Below are 18,600 nucleotides of genomic sequence, written 5' to 3' on the forward strand. Positions count from 1 at the left end.
CAGCGACGGAACGGCAGCAGTGGGCGGAGCTCGTACCTGAAGGGGGGGGTCTCGACGTCCGTGGGGCGGGGAGGGAAGAGAGGGCGTGGCTCCACCGGACGGAGGGGGCGTGACGATGGGGAGTGGGCGGGGCGATGAGGCGGGGCGGAAGTGCGCCCGTGCAGGCCGGAAACTGGCGGAGGTGGTTCCGGTGTCGGCGGCGATGAGCTTCGCGTGGCCCTGGCAGTACAGCTTTCCGCCCTTCTTCACGTGAGCGCCGGCCGGGCTGCGGTGGTGGGGTCTGGGCAGAGGGGTTGTCGGGATCGGGTAGGGGCGGCAGCAGCGGGGGGGGGGGGGAACCGGGGCCGGGGTGAGGCCTCAGCTCTTCCCGGGCGCTGAGCGGAGCCCCGCAGGCTGCAGCCCAACGGCGAGACGCGGCAGAAGCAGCTGGCGGCCTGGTGCGCCCTGGCGCTCGCCTACAGCCGGCGCCAGCGTCTGCCCGCCATGACGCTGCGCGAGGCCCAGGACAGCCCGCTGTTCGCCAACCGCCGTCTGCAGAGTATCCTTGGGCCCGGTCCGGTCCCGCTCCGCGCCTCCCCTCTCCTCCCTCCCGCACGTTGGATGTCTCCTTAACCCCCTGCCTAGGAAAGCTGCCGCCCGAGGCCATCCAGGTGGTGCTGGAGGAGCTGCGCAAGAACGGTGGGTGGCGCCGTTCGCTGCCGTGGCCGCCCCGGTCCGTGCCCACACCGCCCCTGGGACCTTCGTGCAGGAGCCCTGCGGCTGCCGTGATGCGTGGGGCGGTGGTGCCAGCCGAGCTCTGCTGAAGTGCCCTTTCCCAATTGGTTTCAGGGAACCTGGAGTGGTTAGACAAGAACAAAACCAGTTTTATGATAATGTGGAGAAGACCCGAGGAATGGGGGAAGCTCATCTATCAGTGGGTGAGAATGCAGCAGCTTCCCTAGTGCACAAGCTGGGTGCTCCCAGCTGGGAGGACAGGTGATGCTGACTGAGATTGCGTAAAAGACTGCTGTCACTTCCTTTCCCTCTTGCTTTCTCACTACTTCTGTTTTGATCTTTTCCATTCATGTATGAAGGTATTAACAACTTTTTTCTCTTACCATAAGGTGAGATTCAAGCAGTGGATGCAGAGGCGGATGCAGCATTTCCATTGTATGCCCTCAGTCCTTAGTGCAATGCATGTTCTTAAGGCTTGGACAGAAAGAGCATAGAGTGTGGGGGACAGCACAAGGAATGACATCAGCATCCTTAGATGTCATTTCTCACCTTTCCAATGTCCCAGAACATTCTGAGGGTGCTTTTGCTCATCATATGCCATCTATATTACATATCATTTTTGATGAGATGTACAAGAGATTCATGCCAAGGTTATTAACGAACACATGGAAGATTTGCTCTATTGCTTTCGTGTTCCCAGGTGTCAAAGAATGGCTTGACCAACTCTGTGTTCACACTGTATGAGTTGATCAGTGGAGATGATACAGCAAATGAAGGTAATGTCATGTGTCATGTCCTGCAGCTTTTCAGAGCACACTTGATTTGAGTGCAGAGACGAATGCCAGATCATAGTTCTGTAAATTAAGTATTTTAAAATTGTTATATCAGCTCACATTGATCATCACTAGGAAATGCAGGTCCACAAGCTTTTTAGTACTCTGCATTAACTTCTGTTTATGTTTGCAATTTATGCTGCCCACTCTGAGCCTTCCTAGCGCCCAGCTCTTTGCCCGATGTGGGATGCAGGCTTATTTCCTGCCCAGCTTCTTAGCTGTCTGAGAGGCAGCTCTTACTCACTGCCTCCTGTCTGCTAACCTTCAGGCTTTGTTTCTGATGCAGCAGTGTGCTGATGACTGTCGGTTTAGCTGTGATTGTGGATTTGTGTAGTGTTATGGTGCAGGAGTCTAAAAGGTGCCCTTCAGAGCCCTCTGTCTTCACTGTCATTGTTCCATAGACATCATAAGCCTGTTCATTTCTTTATGTGAATCTTGTTCCTGCTGATGAGTATGTCTTTCCTTCCCTAGAGTTCCATGGTTTGGATGAGGCTATGCTACTTCGTGCCCTGCAAGCCTTGCAGCAAGAGCACAAGGCTGAAATCATCACGCTGGACGACGGCCGAGGCGTCAAGTTCTTCTGATGGAAGCCCCCTCCCTGCCTCTCTTTGGCTGCTGAAACGTTTCTGGCTGTGAAGATTCCAACTCCTGGCCTGGTTTCAAGCAGTGGCGCAAGCAGCTGTGTACTCAGAACGTCCTGGGGTGCAGAAAATCTGTAAAGCCTTCCAAAGACATGACTTCTTGTCCTGTTGCTCTTTCCCTGTTCCTGTGAATGCAGCGGATGGGTGCTCTGGTGACTGGTCAGGCACAGCCGCCAAGGGGCTCTCCTCCCACCTTCCAGCTGCGTGCCTGGGCTCTGCAGCCCTCACCATGTGGCTGAGTGAGGTGAAGGCAAACATACTGAACACGTTGTTGCTGCTGTGGCATAAAAGACCTTTCTGAAAGCTGATACACTCTTGCTGCAAAGCAGGCTGTTCTGTGTGGTGGGGTGGATTTCAAGGAGCTAATCTGAAGTAATTAAAATGAGATGTATTTATAGAGCAGCCTGGGTATTTTCATCTATCTTTGTTTTTCCATCAGAAACAAAACAGTACAAGGTACTGGATTCTTGCCCTTCAGCTACGTTTCCTTACTGCACTGTACAAACACAGTGTACTGGGGAGAGGGTGGACCTCCAAAGGCACCCTACCTGATTTGGAAGCAGGCACCACAAAGGCTTTTTTCCATGTGCCAGAGCTACAGACTGTGGGCTTTTACTACCTGTCTTCAGGGCAACATTAGCTTTCATTTTCTACATGCAGTCCACTGAAAACTAATGTGTTTGTTGCAGTGGTGGTGGGGTAAGCTCTGTAAAACAGCAGGCTGGTGGAGAACGTAATTAAGTTTTACGTTCTCAGTACTGATTATAAAGTCCACAGCTTGTTGAAGCAGTGACCCAGGTACAATATTTGACCTGGTAAATCCTTAATCGCTAACCTGTGGGAGCTGGAGATCTGTGCTGGAAGGCTGGTGACAGATCTCTGTGTGCCAGTGACGCCAATGCTGCAGAGCAATTCCTGTGCCAGTGGAGCATGGGAAATGAGGTTCACTGCTTGAACTGGTCCTGTCTGCATGTTTGTGGTTCAGAATGGCCAGGAAAATCTTCACAAAGGAATTGGCTGCTAACAGCATCTGTTAGGACCTTTTTTAGTGTCTCTGCCTGTCTCTCTGTGCTGCCTGTCTTGATTTTCACTCTCTTATTGCTGTGCCCTCTCTGCTCACAGCTTTTACAGCCCCGCGGCATGTTTCTGTGCCTTCCACTCTCTGTATTCAGTGGCCCTGGATGACGACTCTCCAGCAGACAAGCCCAGGATGTTTGCGTTTCTTGCTCTGCGTACACGCGGTACTAACCTCTCAGCATTGTTCCGAGCCGCATTTGCTGAATGTAACCTCACTGTCCTTGAGTGGGTCTGTGTTCTTAATTAAATTTACTCCCTTCTTAGGAAATGGCTGATGTGGCATTAGATAAGTCTAAAACAGGCCTTTTTCTTTCCAAAGCTCTCCTGGCAGTTATTCATGGCTCTTTTTCAGTTTCCCAAATCACTTACTTAGTGAGGTGAGGAGGAAGAGTGTGCTTCCCCCTTGTCCCACCCTGGGACAGGCAGCTGCTCATGTTCTCTGCTGCTTTGCTGGGGCTATGCAGAGATGAGGTGTACAGAAGCACTGCTTTATGCTGGGGGATTTACCTGGCTGCCCCTGGGCATAGGAAGGCTGTGGGGCTGCATGAGCAGCTCACTGGTACAGCTGAGTGCTTGTTTGCTGTTCCCTGTTTATACAATGGTGACAATGGCAAGCTGTAGCTTATGGTAAAAACAAAGACTTTATACTGCCCTCTGAAACAGTCTTCCATATTTTTATTCACTGCTTTATAGCGCTTTGTGATGTAATCAAGATTGGGACATCAGAGCATTGCATTGCCCAGAGGTGCTTATGTGAGAGCTGCACTGGATTGGAAACCCCGGGGTGCTGGGTAGATTGGAAGGAGATGTAATTAAACTATAAAGAGGCAGTGGGATGGCCTCCAACTTTCCCTGTACCCAGGGCAGCTCCTCCCCGTGTTCCATGTGCATGATATTAGGGCTGTACATAATGCCAGAACAAGGCAAAGAACAGGAGAAGATGTGTTCATTGTCATGCACAACAGATGTTGTCTCAGGCAGCCTCCCTGTGTCCACTGTTGCAGCCATCCCTGCGAGCTGCTCATGCAGGGTGTTGTGGTCTGCACTGCTGCAGAGAGTACCCTGGGCTCCATCAGCAGTGCTGCCTAGAGCCTTGCAGAGCAAATTCTGCATCTCAGGGCCAGGGAGTAGCAGCAGCCAATCCATGGGACTTCAGCAGATTGTAGGGCCATGGCAGTGGAGCCATGCGGGTCCCCATCTCTGGGCTCTGAGGTCACAGCCAATGTCTGGATGTGCTGATTAGGGCTCGTGGGCTGGGGCAAGGTGGAGCATGGAGGGGCTGGTGCTGAGATAAGGTGCTATCAGGCTGTGCACATTTGGGTTCTGATGGTCATGGGAGGGGAAAAGTTGAGAGGGTATTCAATTTCATGCAGCTAGTTAGAAGCAAGAGTTGCTTCAGTTTGATAAATTTATGAGTTGGGATAAATGTGCATGCAGATCTGTGACTCTGGGCTAAGGAAATTCTCAGCAGTTATCTGCCCAGGGCTGTAGCTGCTGCTGAGGTTGCAGTGCTGTCTCTTCCTGCAGCTCTGTGCTGCAGGGTATGGAGCACACTGAGCTGAAGAGGAGGCCCCCACAGATATGGGGTGCTGAAGCCAACAGGAAACATTCCCTCCAGCACTGTGGAGATGATGTGTCACTCCTCCTCTCAGCCCCTCCTGGGGGGCTGCTCAGCTCCTGCTACAGCCCTGCAGGCACACACTACATTTGGGCCAGCCCCTCTGTTATCCCACCCTGAGTTTTGGGCTCAGAACAGAGAAATTCTGGCACGTCTTGCTGGAATTATTCTTTGATGAGTGATCTAATCCTGAGCAGAGTGATTGCAGTCCCCTGCTCTTTTCCCAGCAGCCAAATGCACGTGGAAATGCTGAATGGTCTGATTGCAGCAGCTGCTCAAAGCTCAGGCCTGGCACCAATGCCCAGAGCCAGGAGAAATGTCACTCTGATAACGTGCAGGAGCTGCATGTGTTTGCTGAGTATTGAGAAGGGGCTGACTGTGGATGGGAACCTCCTGCTTTCAGCCCCAGTCCACCTGCAGCGTGGTGTCCTAGGATGTGTTGGAGGGCACTTGCACCTCTCTGCAAGGTCACCTGCTCCTGCTCAGCCCATGGTGCTCCTGCAGCTGCAGGGAAGAGGAAATACCTCCAGTGCTCACTGCGGAGGTGTGGGAGGAAAACATAAAGGCAATCTCGTGCCCAATTTCCTCTCTGCAGGAGCCTCACCTGGGACGCACGTTCCCTGCTCCTCTGGGACATTTCAAGACATCTCATTTCATGATGAAAATGTGATAATGGGACACGAACCTACTGGAAATGAGACCAAGAGCCCTGCCCGGCTCTGCATGTTGTACCCTTGCTGAAGAGCACAGCTGCCTGCCAGCCTTGGCCACATCCCAGTGACCTGGCAGGGCCTGGACTGGGGCTGGAGACGCTTCAGGGCTGCACCATTTGCTGAACCTGAGGAACGCTGGGCACAGTTCAGGACCATCGCTAGGCATGGTGCATCTGAACTGTAGGCATTGTTTGGTGGAGCTGAATTATATTTTACAACACAAAAGCCTCCCATACCAGGTACGGTGCAGTGCTGCCTGTGGCAGCCCATCTGCCATCCTTGGCAGCCATTGCTGGAAAGATGCTGCTGCCTGACACCAGGGCACGTGCACCAAGCATGCATCCTGCAGCCTTCAGGATGTGTTCTCCCAGGAAGGGGCCCTGGATACGCTCTTGAGTGTGCAAGACTGGATCAGAATGCAGTCACTGCTTTCTGCCAGCCTGTACTGCAAGAGAGTGTTCTGCAAGCGTGTGGAGATGCAGACCAATTTTCCCTTCCTGGAGATTTCACCCAGTCCTCTTTCTAGGTGAACAGGACTGAGTGGACAGGGCACTGTGCAGGTGCCTGTGAGCAGTGGGCTGTGCAGCCTGCCCAGGACTTCTGTGGAAACATTTCAACAGGTGCTTCTCCATCCATCCAGCTGGACTGGGGGATTTGTGTGGCTGTGAGTGAGAGCGGCTGGATCCTGCATGCGCCACATTTGCACTTTAAATCTGTGCAAAGGACATGGCTGTGTTAACATTTCAGTCCTCCCCTTAATGTTTCCTGTATTGCTGAGTAGAAACAATCTGACCTTAGGGAAAAGAAATTAACGCTAGAATCGATTGCTTTGTATTTTGTGTAAACAGCCTTACAGGGTAGAACAACCTCATCATTTACACTGTAGAGACAACAAGCTCTTGTCCAGGCTCCTAGTGAGCGTGCAGCTGAAGGACACATGCACATTTTATATTTGTGTGACCCTCATTTCAGGAGTTCACCCAGTAGTAAACCCTGAGAGCAACGGCTGTCTTGGAGCACGGGATTCGATAGCACGGCACTGCCCGGAACAGTGGAGAAGCTTCAGGCACAGGCACTGCTCTGAGAGAGGCTGAAGCAAACACTTCCCCACAGCCCGATTTGGCCCCGCATCATCTGGCCTGGTTTGCTCACAGCGACCCTGCATGGACCCACCGCTGCTGGAAAGGGAGAGTGGGACCACTACAGCTCTGCCCAGGCACAGGGGCTTGGAGTCGAGGTGGGCATTGTCTGGGGGAGCTCCTGGGGCTGGCGGTGCGTGGTGCCCGTCCCAGTGCTTGCTCCAATGTCCGTTCTGGTGCCCGGTGCCCACCCCAGGACCTGATGCCTCTCGGTGCCCAGCGCGCATCCAGGTGACCATCCCAATGCTCTCTCCGATGCTTGGCCCCGTGCCTACGCCAGCGCTCGCTCCGATTCCCCTCCCGTTGCCAATGCCCACCCCAGTGCCCTTCCTGGTGCCGATGCCGCCCGAGCAGCGGGGACTGGGGGGCGGTGGCCGCGCGGAGGCGGGGCCGTGCCGGGGAGGGTCCGGTGCCTCTGGGCGTGGCCACGCCGGTGCCGGGGCCCGTGTCGGGGCTCGGGACGCTCCTGTTTGCGGGGCGGTGGTGCAGGGTGCGAAGCTGCGGGAGTCGATGCTGACCGTCGAACTCGCCGCCGCTGGAACCATGTCCCAGCCCGAGGCGGAGCGGGCAGGCGGCGGCTCCGCGATGGAGCCGGGGCTCCCCGGTAGAGTACCGCACCGTAACCGCGGCCGGAGGCCCTCGGGACGAGACTCCCGCCGCTCTTCCTCCCGTTTCAACCGGCGGAGTTCGGTGGAGCTGGAGCTGCTGGGCTACCCGGGGCCGAGCGTGGGGTCACCGCCGCCGCCGGACGCCGCGGCTCACCGTGAGCCGGAGGAGACAGAGAGTGAGGAGGTGGAGACGCGCGCCGTGGCCACTTCTCCCGACGGCCGATTCCTCAAGTTCGACATCGAGATTGGCCGGGGCTCCTTCAAAACCGTCTACAAGGGGCTGGACACGGAGACAACAGTGGAGGTGGCGTGGTGCGAGCTGCAGGTACGAGGGCAGGGTGCGCACCTGCGGCACGGCACGGCACAGCTTGGGATGGCACAGCCCGGGGTAGGGGGACTCAGGGAGGAGCTGCTCGGCAGGGACCCCCGGTGCCTCCGCAGCGCACCCAGTACTCTCCGCTGCAGCAGTGGGGCCAGAAAAATGCGGGAGGTTTGGACTCCCCGTGCGCTGTCGCTGCTCCGGGACTCGGCTCCGTGCTCGGCTCCGTGCTCGGCTCCGTGCTCATCGGCCCTCCCACCGTCGCACGTTGTTTTCCCGTTGCTGTGTCACTGCCTGAGCTGCAGAGCACCCATGGAGTGCCTGCAGCCCCTGCCCGCAGCGCCAGCCCTGCTCGGGGGCACTGGGGGAAAATCTGGGCTGCGCTGCACCCCACTACTTTTTGGGTGCTCATTAGCTCACAGATCGCTCTTTGGAAGGGCAGACAGGGTAGGGGAGCCGTCTCAGTGCCGGAGCTGGCTTGGAGGTGCACTTCGATAGCTCTCGGAATGCTCTGGGACACGTGCTCCAGGTAGCCGGGGGCTGGGTGCGAAAAGGTTCAGGGTACAGTATGTCCTTGCTGCTTGTCAGCTGCTTGTCCTTGGTTGAAGTGGTGCCTCTGGGCACCCACATGTGGTTTCTATGATGCTTCCAGGTGCTGTCTGCTAACAGCATCTAGACCTATGGCTTCCTATGTCTCTCAGCTTCCTGAGCTCCTACCCCACTGCTCCCCAACAGCAGGATGCAATTCTAGGCAGCTGAGGACAGTGGTAGAGGTACTGCTTCTATGATGCCTTCTCCCCTTCTGCATGTGCTGGGAGCAATCCTGCCTGTGGCAGTAAGGCTGCACGAGCAGAGCCTGGTAGTGGGGCTCCAGATTTCTCCTTGCAGCCCCCAGGGAGGGGCTTTGGTGAAGTCCAAAGTCTCCAACAGATTCCTGCCCCAGGGGTGGCTGCTGCGGCTGGAAGGTCCAAGTCCTTGTTTACAGAGAAAAACATGTCTTGCAAGTTTGTTGTCTTGTTCCTAAAGCCTTGGTGCAGCCTCATGGGATGGCTGCAGCCCAGTAATGCAAGAAGAGATCCTTTAGATAGTGGTGCATGACTTTTGGAGGGGTGACTACAGCCTGTGAGAGGAGGATGTGGTTCTGGGCCTCAGTATTGTGAGATGGGGCAACTGCTTCAGCTTCAGAGAGCCCAGAGCCACTCAGCACTCCTCTTTTGCTATGCCCACATCTCCCTCCTAAGACCTCTGAGCTCCTGGCTGTGCCCTGCAGCACCAGAAGCCACAGCTTCATGCTGGTGAGGGCAGCATCTCTGGTGGAAGTGACTTCCTCCAGAAGAGCCACTCATGCCCAGTGCATCCCACCTGGCTGCCTCATGTCCCTGCTGCGGGGCCATGCCCAGCCTGTGTGTGCTCCACTGTGATACAATCGCAGCCATAGCAGATGCCAGAGCTAACAGCACAGCTTGGTACTTGAGTGCTCTGCTGGGCTGTGTCCCCTTGCATGCCCAGTGTCCCTAACCAGGGTGTCTGTGGGGATTGGACTGCAGTCCCCAGCACCTGTCCAGCAGCAGGGGCTCTGCTGTGTTAACAAAGCTCTGCTTGCAGCTGGGCTGGCACCATGTGCCAGTTACATTCAGGTGCCTGGGGATGAGAGCAACACCCTCTGGCTGGAGCAAAGACAGCTCCAAAGCAGCACCCTCTGCTCTTTATTTGGTGTATCTCGTCCCCAAGTGCACATCCAATGAGAGTCTGGCAGCACATAAGCTGTCAAAGCTTGTTTTTTTTTCAGCAATCATGCAAAGAATCAGACACTGTGACACAAATACAGGATTTGGAACCGCAAATAAAAATGGTTGTGGTTCTGCCCTTTTAAAAATAGCTTTGTCCCATGTCTTTCACAGTTCTCCTTTTATTGCCTTTAAAATATAAATGAACACCTAACCTCAGCCCTGAATGCAGTTCCGGTCCCAGGAGCCTCATCCAGCTGCCGTGGTGCCTCCCAGTCCCAAATCCCGGCTCTTGTCCCGGCCCTGCCTCACCACCAGGTTGCCCAGTGCCTTTTCTCTGCCTTCCTGTAGGACCCCCTGGGGACCTCTTTGTCCCCACTGCCCACAGCCCTGTGCAGCGCTGTCTGTCCCTGCATCCCACAGACCCGCTGTGACCTGTTTATGCTTTCCAGCTTTAGATTTGAGACTATTTCTGTTAGGCGCTGAGGGTTGGGGGAAAGGAGGAAACAGGGAGGAAACCAGAGGCCCAGAGTGGGATTAGCTGTAAATATGTTGTCTGTGCATAGTTTTTCAGTGGGGACCCTTCTGGAGTGGGGCAGGAGGTGGGTGCTGCCATGCCACCAGAAATCTGCCCTGGATCCTGTGGTGGTGGGAGGCTGACAGCTGAATGGGGATTGCTTGGAGGGGATCTGGGGGTTTGAGAATGGAGCGGGTGCTTGTGCACGTGCAGGCACCCATGAGGAGAAGAAGTGAGTGCTCTTGGATTCCCATGTGGCTGCGGGGGCTGTGTCTTCAGGGCTCTGAGTGCCTAGCACCTGAACCATTCCCACTGAGCACCTCTGCAGATATCCCTGAGTGCCCCCCTTCCTGGATGGGACTCTCAGCTCTGCACAATGCAGTCTTTCACTGATTGGTGCTGCTGGGACCCTTTGGCTAAGGTGAGCAGCACAGGAGTGCCATGGGCACTGCTCCAGCTGTGGCATTGCCTCACACCTCGGTGGACCTCTGCACCTTCCTCCTCACCTCCATCTGGCCCCAGCTCTGCAGTTGGCCCTGTTGGGCATGCTAGCAGCCATCTCCTGGCCCTGGGATGGGGCAGGACTATTTCTCCAGCACTGCACTGCCATGCCCAGCATCCTCTTCTTCCTCATCAGGAGCTGTCTGCTAGGAAAGGACACCATGTCCTGGGCCGACAGCTCTGCTGGCAGCCCCAGCTGTACATTGTGTGCTGCCCTGCAATCCCAGTCTGAATGGCTCCTGTGTGGCAGGGCCTGTGCTGGGTACCGCTCCCCCTGCATGGCAGGGCAGGGCAGGGCAGTGCCCTTGGGGTGCCTGGCTCCCTCTTTGAAATGGTGCTGGGGATGAATCCATCATGGGCTTGAGGGAAGAGTGGGGCTCCCTTGAGCCTTGCTTCAGGCTCCCTGATGGACATGTCTGCATGCCATCTTGGTCTCCCCTCATCAGACTCAGGGAGCCACAGTGACAGTCCTTGAGTCCCGGCCACAGCCTGCACAGCTGCCCCTTGCCCTGCGGCTCCATGGGACCCAGCTGAGCCCCTGAGCTCCTTGCAGCTCTCCAATAGGTGGTGGTGGGCTGGGGGGAGGCAGGGTTTGTGCTGGGCGGCTTGGGGGCCTTGGGCGCTGTTTTCCTCTCTGGCTATGAAAGATCCCATTCATCCACTGCAGCAAGGCTCAAGTTCTCCTCTGGGCTGAGCTGGGTCCCTGAGCATGTATTAAAGAAGAGAGGGGATTATGGAGCAGCTCCAGCCCAGCCATGGGGCCAGTTATGATGCAATGAAAATATTATAAAAGCTGCCTGGGCTGTTGGATGGTGGCTGCCAGCCAAGGAGCTGTGCATGGGGCGGGCAGCACCCGACAATGGGGGCACCTCACAAGCACTGCTGGGACTGCTGCCACCTGGGCTCTTGGGACTCTATGCCAGTTCCTGGGCTCTGTGCTCCTCGGTCTCTTTGGCTCTATGCTGAGTAAGGGTCATTGCATCAGGGCGGTGCTGTGGGGTGCAGGATCTTGCTCCTCCTTCATCCCCCGATCTGTTGTAGAGGGCTGCGTCCTCCCTGCAGCCCTGCTCAGTGCCTGTGTCAGTGCTCTTTGGCTTCCACTTTAATTAACTCTAGCTGGAGGAACATGGAAAAACCTGGGCTGGAGCCTCCCACGCCTGCTTTCCCCAACAAAGGCCTCATTGAAGAGGGCCGGCTCCTTGCCATGAAGGTGCCCAGTGCCTGAAGCTGCTGTGTGCAGTGGAGGCAGGAGCTGCTCAGGATAGGGGCAGATGGGTCTGCACGAGGCAGACCAGCAGATTGCGCACTTGGCAGTGTGGGGCTAGCAGTGCCCATTCTGGCAGTGGGCACCACATGGGAGCCGAGCGCATTGGCTGCGGGGCTGGGCAGCTGGCTCAGGGTGGGTTTCACATGGGCAGCTCAGCACAGGGGGTTCTTCAGCCATCCCTCCCCAGCCTAATGGACGAGGTAAGCGGCTCCATCAGAGCCATGCATGAGGCTGAACGCAGGGAGGAGGATGGGATGTGACAGCCCCACAGCCCCGTGCCCCCTCTCACTGCCCACTGCCCCCACAGACACGGAAGCTGTCCAAGACAGAGCGGCAGCGCTTCAGTGAGGAGGTGGAGATGCTGAAGGGGCTGCAGCATCCCAACATTGTTCGCTTCTACGACTCCTGGAAGTCGTCTGTCAAAGGGCAGATCTGCATTGTGCTGGTCACTGAGCTAATGACATCTGGCACCCTTAAGACGTGAGTGGGGGCTGCTGGATTGGAGCCTGCAGGGAAGGAGGGGTGGGGCAGGGCTGTGGAGTGATAGCCAGCACATGGGCTGGGGGGCCCCAGGGAGTCACATGGCAGTGTTCACCCCTGGCTTCCACTGCACTCCTGGCACCGGCAGCTTGGCTCGGATTTGGCTGCATTTTCTGTGCTGCCTTTGCAGAACTTAGCTGGGGAGGGGGCACAGGGAGCCCCTGGCTGCTGCGTGCCCTTTACAGCTCAGTGGTGGTGGCGGGATTGTGGTCAGGCATGGGGAACGGGGCTGCATCAGTGCCCATGGAGTGCTCTGGTGCCAGCCCTGTCCCCTCACAGCTACCTGAAGCGGTTCAAGGAGATGAAGCTGAAAGTACTGCAGCGCTGGAGCCGTCAGATCCTCAAAGGGCTCCACTTCCTGCACACTCGCTCACCCCCCATCATCCACCGTGACCTCAAGTGTGACAACATCTTCATCACTGGCCCCACCGGCTCTGTCAAGATTGGGGACCTGGGGCTGGCCACGCTCAAGCGTGCCTCCTTCGCCAAGAGTGTGATAGGTGGGATGGGGGCGTGGGGGATGTGGAGGCACATGTGGGAACAGGCGCATTGCTGAGCCATGCTGTGTGCCCCCAGGAACGCCTGAATTCATGGCCCCAGAGATGTATGAGGAGAAGTACGATGAAGCGGTGGACGTGTACGCCTTCGGGATGTGCATGTTGGAGATGGCCACCTCGGAGTACCCCTACTCGGAGTGCCAGAACGCTGCCCAGATCTACCGCAAGGTCACCTCAGTGAGTGCCTCAGGGCTGGAGGAAGGGGCAATGTGGTGGGAGCTGCCAGACCTTGCTGTTCCTGAAGTACTCCACTTGGCAGGTTATGCAAGAAGCTAAAATTAGGCTGGGAGGTGAGAGGGTGCTCAGCTCTGCAAGCTTTGCCAGAGCCAGCAGAGGGTAGGGATGCCCATGTGCCTCACCCCGTGCACTCATAGGGTGGACGGAGCTGCTTGGCTGCCCTGTCCCCAGGGCATCGTGGCTGCCCTGGCCAGACTCAGCCAGTTTCTGCCTTCTGGGCTGGAGCCCAGTGCTGGATCCAGCTGCCAAGCAGGGTCTGGCCCCACAGGGCACTGTCTTAGGGTCACCATGGCACCCTGCAGCTGCAGCCCAGAGGCTTCCTGATGGGTACTGTCTTCTCTTGCCCAGGGCCTGAAGCCCAGCAGCTTCTACAAGGTGAAGGTGCCTGAGCTGAAGGAGATCATTGAGGGCTGCATTCGCATGGATAAGGATGAAAGGTGTGAGAGACTGGGAGAGGACACGGTGCTGCAGAGTCCTGCCCTGAGCCTCTGCACCCCTGAGTGCACCCACACACAGTCCCTCTGCCCTGTCCCTTGCTGCCACCCAGAGCAATGGGCTCTGAGCCTGCACTGAGCAGCGCTTTCCTCCAGATACACCATCCAGGACTTGCTGGAGCACTCCTTCTTCCAGGAGGACACGGGGGTGCATGTGGAGCTGGCTGAGGAGGATGACGGCATTAAGTCAGGGCTCAAACTGTGGCTGCGGATGGATGACACAAAGAAACTGCACGGCAAGTACAAGGACAACAATGCCATCGAGTTTCTCTTCGAGCTCTACAAGGATGTGGCAGAGGAGGTGGCTCAGGAAATGGTGGGTGCTGCAGGGTGGAGGGGATGGGACACCGTGGGGGTCCCTGCAGACTGATACAGCTCCACTCCTGTGCAGGTCGTCCTGGGCTTTGTCTGCGAGGCTGACTACAAGCTGGTGGCAAAGGCAGTGCGGGACCGCGTGGTCGCCATCAAGCGCAAGCGGGAGAAACTGAAACGTGTGCAGGACGTGGTGCCACAGGCTGAGCTGGGGCAGGTGCCGGGCGTCCTGCAGCTGTTGGAGGACCTCAAGTCCCCACTGGCACCAGGCATCTCTGCACCTGCCCCAGCCACCACTGGCTCCAGGGACTCTGTTTTCAGCAGCACCTTCCCACCAGAGCCTGAGGAACCTGAGGCTGACCAGCACTTTGTGTACCGGCACACGAGCTACTCCTCGGCCACCTGTATGTAGGCACAGGGAAGCAGACATGGGGCTCTCCCCTCCTCCAGCCACACCTGTGCATCACACCCCAAGGCTGTGTTTACTAAAGGGGACCTGAGAGCTGGGGAGAGGGGCCTTCAGGTCTGGCCATGCTCACATGTGCACTTGTTTGCAGCCGACTGCGAAACAGATGGCTACTTGAGCTCCTCTGGCTTTCTCGAATCCCCAGATGTGTCTCATCGCAGTGCTTCAGTGGGGACTCCCACTAGCCCCACACCCACCCGCCCCACACGTTGCTTCCCCACGGTGAGCCCATGAGGCTGGGAGGGTTGGGGTGGCAGTGGTGGTGGCACTGGTTCACAGCATCCCGACCCCACAGAGCATTGCAGTGCAGCTTCCCACTGAGCGCCTGCCCACAGCCAGTGGCTTCTCTTCTCCAGTGGACAGGTAAGTACTGGGATTCTGGGCTGGCACTGTCTAGGAAGGGGGCTGCAGATGGGGACAGCCACATTCATGTACGGGGCGTCCTGCAGCTATGCCTCAGATGTAGCATCGGGCATGAGCGACGGTTGTGAGGGGCTCTCTGCTGGCGAGCAGAGCATCAAACTGCCAGCCAAGCGGGCAGTGGGGAAGCTGCAGCGACGCAGAGCCCGGTCCCGGCTGCGCATCACCAATGTGAGTGCCGTGGTGTCAGGGTGAATGCATCCCTGCTGCCTCTGCTGAGCCCTCCATGCTGCATGCAGATCTCCGACAAGAATGATCGGGTGGTGGAGTGCCAGCTGCAGACCTACAACAACAAGATGGTGACGTTCAAGTTCGATCTGGACGGAGACAACCCAGAGGAAATCGCAGCTGTCATGGTGAGTGCAGGACTTGGATAAGAGTGGGGACAGCGCAGCCATGGCACTGAGCATCACTGCACTGCCCCACCAGGTCCACAATGAGTTCATCCTCAAGTCGGAGCAGGACAGCTTCATCCACCGCATTCAGGACATCATCCACCGTGTGGAGACTCTGCTGCGCAAGGATGGGCAGAGCGCATCTGAGCTGCCTGAGAGCCCCGAGGCTGAGCATGTCACCAGCCGTCCTGTGAGTGCCTGGTCCCAGCCCCCCCACTGGGACTCCGAGTGTGGCTGGGGGTTGCCTGGTGCCAGGGCAGGAGCTGCGGGTGCTGAATCTTTCCAGCCCCGGCAAGAGGAGTCCTGCAGCTCCGGCTCATGGTGCTGTCTGCATGGCAGAACTGAGGCTCTTGTCCCTGCTTGCAGAGATGGGTTGGGGACCGGTCATGCTTTGGTTCAGCTTGATCCAGCGCTGAGCTCAGCTTCTCTTTCCCCAGCAGGCAGAGCTGCAGCTGCAGGAGCTCTCACATTCCATCTCGTCCTCCTCACTCAGTGGTACGTCCTCACCGCTGTGTGAGCTCTTCCTGCACCCCCGGCTGAGCCAGGAGGGTTCTGGGAGGCCTAGATGGGCTAAGTGTGCCCTTGTGCCACAGACCTGGGTTGCACCAGCCCCAGCACCTCGCTCCAGTCACCCGTCCTGCCAGCACCAAGCAGCTTCCCATTGGAGAATGACCTCTGCAGCCCTGCAGAGCCACTGCTGGGCTCCCCCACAGGTACCAGGCCTGGCAGGGCAGCACTTTCTCTACCCAGGACTCCCAGCCATAGCCCTGCTAGCTGCAGCATCTTTGCCAGACTTGCAGTGGCACAGTGCTCGTGGCTGATCCCTGCTCCCGATGCTTCTCTTTCCTGCAGGCTCAGCGCAGCCCTGGCCTCTCATCTCATCATCTCCATCCTGGATGGCAGCATCACCGGTGCTTCTACAGACACCCCCAGGCTCCTCAGGAATGTCTGTTCCCCCTGCTCTGCCAGTCCCCTCATCCCCCATCCCCAGTGGACCCAGCAGTCCCATGAGCCCCCCCGTGACCAGCACACCCTGGTCCCCGACCACACCCCTCCTGTCCCTGGCCAATGTCTTTTCCCTGGCAGTGATGAGCGTGGCCCACACGCTACTGCCTGCTGTCTCCTCCATTGCCAGCTCAGGTGGGCACATCTACCCCCCACTGCTTCCTCGGCCACAGAATCTCGTCCTTGGGCCCCCACGCTTCGTTTACCCTGACCCTGCCAGTATGGCAAAATCCTCCCTGTCTTGTAGCGGGCCTCTGGGGGCTGATGTCCCTGCTATGGGGGGGCCCGTGCCATTCTCTCCTCCGACAACAGTTCCTGTGTGCCCCATGGGAGGTCCCTTGACGATGCCAAGCACAGTCATGCCAGGGAGCCTGGAAAACAGCACAGTGAGTGTGGGGCTCTGTGGAGCTGTTTGACGTGGGCCTTAATGCTTGTGGGCTGGGTTGGTGATGGAACACAGAGCCCTGCAGCATGGGGATGCTCCAGCACAGAGACAGCGCTGAGGAGGTGGGAGGGCTGAGCAGGCCAAAGGTCACAGCTGTGGGAGCAAAAGCAGAGGTACTGTGGTGGTATAGTGACCGCATGTGGGTGCCTGCAGGTGCCGCTTGTCTCCCTCAAGCCCAGTCACCCACTCATCGTTTCGGAGTCGCCAGCATCCAGTGTGCCCAAGGCCCGGCTGTCACCCATCAATGAAGGTGAGGTAGGGAAAGGACTGTGCCCACAGGGGCACTGCAGCATCCATGGCGTCCCACTCACCCCAGACCCCATGGATTCCCCCCAGAAGCCAAGCCCCAGATCCTGGGCCGCTTCCAGGTGACACCATCCAAGGAGCCAGCTGTCACATCCCCAGTGCTGGGCAGCAGTGAGAGCAAGCAGCATGGCACAGAGTTGGCGGTGAGCAGCTCCCTGCTGCCCACCACCTCTGGCACAGGGAGCAGCACGAGCAGCAACTCTGACTCAGAGCTGGAGATGGCAGTGCAGAACCCTGAGGAGGAGGCAGTAGCTGAGGAGGGGACAGTGGTGCCAGCAGAGAGTGACCGGGAGGGCCCTGGGGAGGAGAGTGCTCCACAGACGGTGCTGAGCCAGGTATGGCTGAGCTACTCCCGCAGCTTGTCCTATGTGAGCAGTGATGACACTGAGAGCGAGGATGAGGAGATCTGGGAGGAGCTGCAGACCCTGCGTCAAAAGTGAGCAGCCCCATAGTGAGCTCATGGCTTCCTGTGCACACCAGGGGTGGGGGGCTATGCTCATGAAGGATCCTTGCCCAGGCAGAAGGACAATGCCCTTTTCCAGGGCACCATATGTACATCAGGCTCAGCTCCCATTCTCTTTCCCAAGGCACTTGGCTGAAGTACAGCTGCTGCAGAGCACCCAGAAGAAGGAGATTGAGGAACTGTACCTGCGGATGGGGAAGCAGCCCCCACTGGGCATCGTCTCCCCTGCTGCCATGCTCTCCAGCCGCCAGCGCCGCCTCTCCAAGGGCAGTTTCAACCCTTCCCGCCGCAACAGCCTGCAGCGCCTGGAGTTGGCACAGCCCCCAGGTACGGTCCCAGTGCTACCTGCAACTCCCAGCTAGGATGGGACTCCCAAGGCTGAGCCTGTGTGAGGCACAGCTCAGTGCGCCCTCTCAGGACTGAACTGTCCCAGCAGGAATCATGCGCCGGAATTCACTGAGTGGCAGCAGCACTGGCTCTCAGGAGCAGCGGCTGAGCAAGGGAGTGACATTTGCAGATGATTTCAGCTGGATGGTAAGGGGTACAGGGTTGATAACAGCCCTGCGGCACTCCCAGCATGCTCCAGCTCATCAGCACCTCTCTCCCACAGTAGCCAGCTGGACAGGAGTTACTTCATGAACTACCTCAACCATGTGCCTGCTGCCACGTAGGGGGTGAGAGAGCCTCTGCACCGTCTGGAAGGATGGTGGGCACCCACCTCAGGAAGCCGGCCCTTTGCCTTTCTGCACCCTATCAAGATTTCACTGTTGGCACCTGCTGCTTCTGCACCAGAGGGGAGGGCTGTCCCCACACTTGTCCTGAGTGTGTTCCAGCCCTGTCTCATCCCTGTGGCACTCAGCCATTTGCTTGAGCTTGGCCCCAGAAGCAGGAGGGATGAGTGCTGACACTACTCATAGCATCACTCTGCTGCACTTTGCTCCTGGCTCCCAGAGCAGAACCGAACACCCCTTGCATCCTGTTCACCCCTGCCACTGCGCTGTCCTCCAACCATCCTTCAGTCCACGCCCACACCCCAGGGCCACCTCACAGCTTCACCTCTGGCTCCCCAGCTGCTGTTGATGGCTCAAAGTGCCACTTTCCTCTTGTAAGCTGCTTTGCAGCCAGGACCAAAGCTGGCTCCAGAGCAAGATGATGGCATCCTCAGCCCCCCAAAAAACGACAGCCCAGTGCATTTTATTAGAAACTGATGTCTAGAAAGTGTTTTCATAAATACAGATTAAATGTCAAGCACGTCTGTCTGTGTCTATGCAGTTGGGGTTCATGCA

General features: G+C 57.4%; 2 protein-coding genes across 11 annotated transcripts; both read left to right on the forward strand.

Annotated features, from left to right (window-relative positions):
- The first annotated feature begins 25 nt into the window (after nucleotides 1–25).
- Nucleotides 26–2,587, forward strand: VPS25 (vacuolar protein sorting 25 homolog). Of its 6 annotated transcripts, none has more exons than XR_004167983.2 (6): nucleotides 26–249; nucleotides 393–538; nucleotides 625–712; nucleotides 829–975; nucleotides 1,415–1,490; nucleotides 2,019–2,587. XR_004167983.2 is itself a non-coding variant. In XM_090125346.1 (6 exons), exons 1-5 carry the CDS (start codon nucleotides 116–118, stop codon nucleotides 1,456–1,458), a joined length of 501 nt encoding a protein of 166 aa, XP_089981472.1. In that variant the 5' UTR covers nucleotides 26–115; the 3' UTR covers nucleotides 1,459–1,490; nucleotides 2,019–2,587. The 6 variants fall into 6 exon arrangements, 3 of the variants coding, with proteins under 3 accessions (XP_089981472.1, XP_089981471.1, XP_031456436.1); XR_004167984.2 differs by having other exon boundaries at nucleotides 829–917; nucleotides 1,104–1,490; nucleotides 2,019–2,090; XR_016460058.1 differs by having other exon boundaries at nucleotides 625–678; nucleotides 829–917; nucleotides 1,104–1,490; nucleotides 2,019–2,090.
- A 4,579-nt stretch (nucleotides 2,588–7,166) lies between these two features.
- On the forward strand, nucleotides 7,167–18,585 carry WNK4 (WNK lysine deficient protein kinase 4). 5 transcript variants are annotated; one of them, XM_090124888.1, is made up of 20 exons: nucleotides 7,168–7,668; nucleotides 11,982–12,154; nucleotides 12,494–12,714; nucleotides 12,791–12,948; nucleotides 13,357–13,445; nucleotides 13,599–13,818; nucleotides 13,894–14,218; nucleotides 14,372–14,502; nucleotides 14,576–14,643; nucleotides 14,730–14,871; nucleotides 14,940–15,056; nucleotides 15,130–15,285; nucleotides 15,533–15,590; nucleotides 15,689–15,808; nucleotides 15,948–16,486; nucleotides 16,699–16,795; nucleotides 16,882–17,287; nucleotides 17,439–17,641; nucleotides 17,751–17,848; nucleotides 17,928–18,585. In XM_090124888.1, exons 1-20 carry the CDS (start codon nucleotides 7,246–7,248, stop codon nucleotides 18,183–18,185), a joined length of 4,002 nt encoding a protein of 1,333 aa, XP_089981014.1. In that variant the 5' UTR covers nucleotides 7,168–7,245; the 3' UTR covers nucleotides 18,186–18,585. The 5 variants fall into 5 exon arrangements, with proteins under 5 accessions (XP_089981017.1, XP_089981014.1, XP_031456425.2 ...); XM_031600565.2 differs by having other exon boundaries at nucleotides 17,925–18,067; XM_090124889.1 differs by having other exon boundaries at nucleotides 7,169–7,668; nucleotides 15,536–15,590.
- The last annotated feature ends 15 nt before the right edge of the window (nucleotides 18,586–18,600 follow it).

This window comes from Phasianus colchicus, chromosome 26, assembly GCF_987193195.1.
Source record: "Phasianus colchicus chromosome 26, bPhaCol1.hap1.1, whole genome shotgun sequence".
NCBI lineage: Eukaryota > Metazoa > Chordata > Aves > Galliformes > Phasianidae > Phasianus > Phasianus colchicus.